This window comes from Pterocles gutturalis, unplaced genomic scaffold (genome assembly GCF_000699245.1).
Source record: "Pterocles gutturalis isolate BGI_N339 unplaced genomic scaffold, ASM69924v1 scaffold1229, whole genome shotgun sequence".
Lineage (NCBI taxonomy): Eukaryota > Metazoa > Chordata > Aves > Pterocliformes > Pteroclidae > Pterocles > Pterocles gutturalis.
Genome location: NW_010130222.1, coordinates 85 through 5,185, shown reverse-complemented (window position 1 = coordinate 5,185; position 5,101 = coordinate 85). Strand labels below are relative to the sequence as shown.

The following is a 5,101-nucleotide window of genomic DNA, read 5'->3' as shown; positions in this document are numbered from 1 at the left end:
CAGGCAGCGGCTGCTGGCCACCGTGCCAGTGATAGCCATGGGTAAACTGTCCCCCAAATTACTGGGGACCTGCTCAAGCTGTATGGGTCTGTCTCATAGTACCCATGTTTGTCCCCAGAGAGTTGGGGGATCTGATATATCCCCCAGGCTGTCCCTGCCCCACGCCCACCCCATGGCCTCAGGGCTCGGGACAGGGTGAACGGAGAGCGAGCAGGGAGCTGCACCCACGGACACTTCCGATGTTACTTACCGTGTTTGTTCTTCTTCTGCTCCTCTTCCAGCCCTGGCACACCCGGGATGCCCAGGAAGGTGTTATGGGAGTTCCCGTACCAGACCAGCAGCTCTTGGTCTGGAGGAATCATCTGGAAAGAGAGATACAGACGGGGGTGTCGGGAGGGGTGATGAACAGCTCCCCGTGCATCCTCAGCCGGTCGCTTCAGACCAGCACTGGCCATTTCCCTCTCCTGAAAGACCCTGCTGCCATCGGGGACCTGCCAGGGGTCCCCAGCCCACCCAGGCAGGCACGGAACCCCCAGGCTGCAGCGCTGGAGGTGACGGCACGGCTCAGCACCATCCTTCACCGGCACGAACCTGCACCGGGGTCTGCCCCAGGCTGGGCCACAAACAACATGACGGGCAAATAAGCAGCTGCAGAGCATGCAGACGGAGCTGGGGTCTCTGGGGTGAAGGACCCGGGGGTCCCTGCAGCTCGAGGTGACAAGGACACGGCGGCACACAGAGACACGGAGAAATGAGCCGTTTGTGGAGCCATGAGCTGCAGCCAGGCACAAGCGGCAGAGATGGAAGCAGCGAGTCATGGCAGGAGCGCCGGCTCAGTGCTCCTGCAGAGCGTTTTGGCTCTGGACAGAGCTGTCAGCACCCTCTCACTGCCAGGCACAGGCAGCATCTCCCAGCCAACCCCAGTGGGCTTTATTTTAGCCTGGGGAAAGGCAGGTGGGCCAGCGAAGGGCTCATCAGCCCCAGGATCAGAGGAGAGTTCGGGTGCAAGATGCTGCCTACAGCCCACAGCAAAGCCACGGTGCCCGCAGCAGCCGAAGGAAAGCTATAAAGGCAGGGAAGGGTTTGCACCACCCACGCTCCCATTTCCCTGAAACCACAGCACTTCTCCCTCCCCCGTTGTTCCCGTTATGTCCCTGCACTGCCGGGGTGGCCAGGGCGAGCAGCCAGGAAACGCCGTTCAACCCTCCCTGTGTGGAGCAGCCGTGGCCAGGGAGACAGATGCTCTCCCACTGGGTCAGACAACACTAATAACAACATCGCTTAAAAAAAAAAAAAAAAAAAGAAAAAAGCGCAGCTTTTCCTTCACAGGTCCCTAATGTTGAGAACCTGATTTGAAAATGGAAAAGTCCCTCTTTTCAGAGGATGGCTTTCCATACACAGAGTAGTCCAAGAAAAACATCTTCACCATGGAACATAGATCATAAGATAGATCACCGGAGCGCTGAAAGTGTGCCTGATTTTAAGCACCTGAAAGCAGGGGGAATTTGACTTTAAGTGTCTGTCTGCATAGAGACCTCACTGGGGCTGCAGAGCAGGAATTGGGCAACAGAGGAAGCCGACTTAATTTTGCATCCCAAATTGGTGCTGTTTCTTGGTGTCATTTTCTCTTAATAGAAAATTATAGAAAAACTATTGTTAATACAAGCAAATAGAATAAAATACCACCAAAGGGATAAAGCATACTGCGTGTGTGCATAGGTGTGTATGTGCGTGTTTGTATTCTGCTGGAGCTGGTGCACGTATGCCAGCAGCGGGTGAGCGCTCATGCAGACACCCCAAAGCATTTTAAATTGCCCCCCAGGAATCTCGTGGCCTTCGGATCAAAGGCCCAGACTCGCTGCTCTCCCTTGATTTTCCAGCAGCAACAACTTGGAGTTGCTGAGGAAGAGGATGGGAAAAGCAAACGAGCAGGTAAGGGCAGGAACAGGCAAATCACGTAGAAATAGTAAAGGTGAATAGTAAAAAAAAGCACCAAATAAATCTGATTTTGTGGTGGGTGGGGGACAAAAGCATCCTAAGAGATATTGCACCGGAGTCCTGGTGCAGCAGAGGTGGGGGCAGAGCAACAGGGACCAGGCAGGTCGTGGGGACCACTGGGGAGGGACGCAGAAGGCACGGGTCAGGAGGCTGCGAGGGGACGGAGGGTGACAGTGCCCATGCAGGGATGTGTGTGCTGCTGGGAGAGGGCACCACAAAGATCAGGGCGGTGTTGGCCTCTCCTGCCCAAGACTGGTCTGCGGCTGGTACTCTGCTCTCCATCCAGGATTTGTGGGGACGCAGGTGACAAGACAGGACCAGTAGGTGACACGGGAGGAGCTCGCTCCGGTCCAAGGTGTCGTATGTGCGTGCCTGTGCCTGCACTGGGGGATTAACGAGCGGAGAGAGAACCGCAAAAGGAAAATCCTCTCTTGCTTTTCCTTTTCTTGTCGGGTGCACCAACTCCAACGAGTTTGACCGAGCGATGGGTTTTGGTCTGTGGGTGCACGGCCCCTGCCTGCGGGGACGCTGCGCAGGCGGGGATGGGGACCCGCGGAAGATGCAGATCCTTGACCTGCCATGCCCAGCTGTGACCCAGCTCGCACTCTCCATCCTTCCCCCTTCCTTGCACCCTCACACAGAAAGCCCTGGTCCCTTCTGCTCCTCCCGGCACGGAGGGACCCACGCCGACCCAGCAGCAGGATCACCGCCCGGCCCCTGCTGTGCCCAGGGAGCACACCGCAGCGTGGCTGCAGGCACCCCTTGTCCCCACAGTCACCTCCCCATCACTCAGGGTTCAGAGCTCTCAACATTTCAACTTTGCTGCATGTGCTGAGGGAATTAAACCCATCCTGCTCTGGCGCTCACTGCTTCAGCATCCAGAGCAATCCACCAGATTGACAGTGACGGTACGGGGCCTCTACACGCACCTCTCCAAGTATCGGCTCCTTCATCCGTGCATGCACAAGGTGTGAGAAGCACAGCTGCATTCCTAATTATGCCATGGCTACCTAGAATTATTTTGCTTCTTTGCATAATTTAAGAACAGTAATTAAAAGCAGTTAAGCTGCTGTCATAGCTGCCCACAAGAATATCAGGACTTAAAAGCGGGTACAGCTGCAGCCTCTGGAGGGATGTCCAGGACAGGGACAGCAGCACGGACGCACTCAGGGCTCTGTGCTGCACAGGGACAGGCGGCAGAGCCCCGAGATGCACACAGAATTCTCCCACAGCAGAAGAAAACACCTGTTCCCTTCTTACCCACCCCTTCGCCTTTCCCATCCCGCTGCAGTGATTCCAGCCCCAGCCCTGCAGCTGGCTCAGTACAGGATTGGGCCGTGGTCCTGGGCCAGGGAGTGTTTGAGCAACTGCTCCTCCATCCTTACGCCCCTGCAGGAGCCCAGAGAGACCCAGGAGCCGCCCTTGCCCGCGGTATGGGCAGGTACTTATTCCCAGCTACGACCCTCACCCAGGTCAGGAGCCCGCAGTCCTGAGCATGAGACTCAACCCCATACTGGGGATAGACAGTCCCATGGTGCTGATCTGGGGTGGAACAGAGGCAAAACCTTTCATAACTCTTTAAGCCAAAGTAGCTGCATGGGGACACCTCCCCAAGCTGCCACCTTCCTCCACCTGCAGCAGCATCGGTCTGTGGGGACACTGCACACAGCAGGGCTGCTCCCCACCGTCACACCGCTGGTACTGCGCAACTTATATGCTTGTGGCACCAACAATATCGGGGAGCAGGACACCCACCTCCATCCTGACATGTCCTGCAGGGAGATGTGGGGTGAGGGTACCCCCAGCCTTTGCCTCGCAGCACAGCAGCCTGTGCCCTGGGACATCCCGGGGACCCAGCGCCGCACCCTGCCCGCTCCACGGCTCCCTGCCCAGCGCCGGCAGCCCCCATCCTCCTCTCACTCTCCATCTACAACCAGAGCCGCTTGTGACCCCCCCCGAGGGGCCAGCCTGCACTCAGCACCAGGCTTTCATAGAAACCCCCAAACTTTCCCCTGCTCCAGAGGAGCAGGTTCTGCACAAAATCCCATTTTTTCAAGAGTGTCAAAGTGCTGCTCCTGCCCAACACCCCGGCTGGGCCAGGATTGCAGCTTTTTTCACACGTTACACCCCAAAAGCAGCTTGGGCAGCGTTTGCTCTCCCTCTGCTCAGCACACATCACTCCAGGAGCCCACTGAAAGGGGACAGGGAGGAGAAGGACCCCTTGTTTCTCCCTGCAGCCTGTGCAATGGGCATTCCCCACGGTGCTGACCTGTCCCCGTGGATTTGGGTTCTGGGGACGGCAAAGTCACTCTGTGCTCCCACAGACACTCCCGCAATGGCCCCAAGGACCAGGGAGGGGCTGTGGGGTGGGAGATCCCAGCACCCTGCTCCCCTCCCGCAGCACCCTCCCAGACCTGCTTACCTCAATGGCCTTGTAGAAGATGCTGTTCCCGATCTGGACCACCTCCAGGTTCTGCTCCTGCTCGTTCCGCGCACATTTGATGTAGGTCATCCAGCTGCGGTGGTCCTCCTGGCTGGCGTCGATGAAGTACCGCACCGTGCCGTCTTCATTGAACACCTGGGAAGGGGACACAGCGGCTGGTAGCGATGCTGCTGATGACGGACTGAGCCCCTCCACCTCCTGCCTCTGGGATAAAGTCCCCAGCTGGGGACAAGCTCAAAGGCAGCACGGCTACAGGGCTGAGACTCTGCTGGTGGCTGCTGCCTGCAGACAGGAGATGCCCGAATCCATCCTGCTCATGGTGCTGGACTGCACACTCGCCGTGGGGCTGAGGAAAGACGCTGCCCTCAGTGGTGTCATGACTGGTCCCACCAGCCCATGGCCACCCGGATAACCCAGCTCTGTACCTCATCCCCTTCCCGACAGAGCCCCACAGCAGCTCGGCCCTGACTCGGCCCGGAAAGGGGCTGGTCAGCACCTGCTGCTGCCCAAGGGAACAGGGACATCCCCGGGCGGAGGAGGAGGAAGGTCCCTGCCAGACCTGGCCCTTGGAGGAAGATGCTTTGCAGGGTGGCAGGAAAGGTGAGGCAAGTTTTTACCAGGCATAAAATTATACTAATAAAAAATAACAATTAATAATAA

General features: G+C 57.7%; 1 protein-coding gene across 1 annotated transcript in view; it reads right to left on the bottom strand.

The window, feature by feature from the left end:
* The window catches only part of LOC104466623 (PR domain zinc finger protein 12-like), a gene marked incomplete at its 5' end in the record, with an annotated part of 5,602 nt that extends 1,026 nt beyond the window's left edge, over positions 1-4,576 (bottom strand). The window contains 2 exons of the mRNA XM_010080125.1: positions 251-362; positions 4,421-4,576. Coding sequence (XP_010078427.1) covers positions 251-362; positions 4,421-4,576 — 268 coding nt within the window. The remainder of the gene's footprint in view (positions 1-250; positions 363-4,420) is intronic.
* Positions 4,577-5,101: the final 525 nt, after the last annotated feature.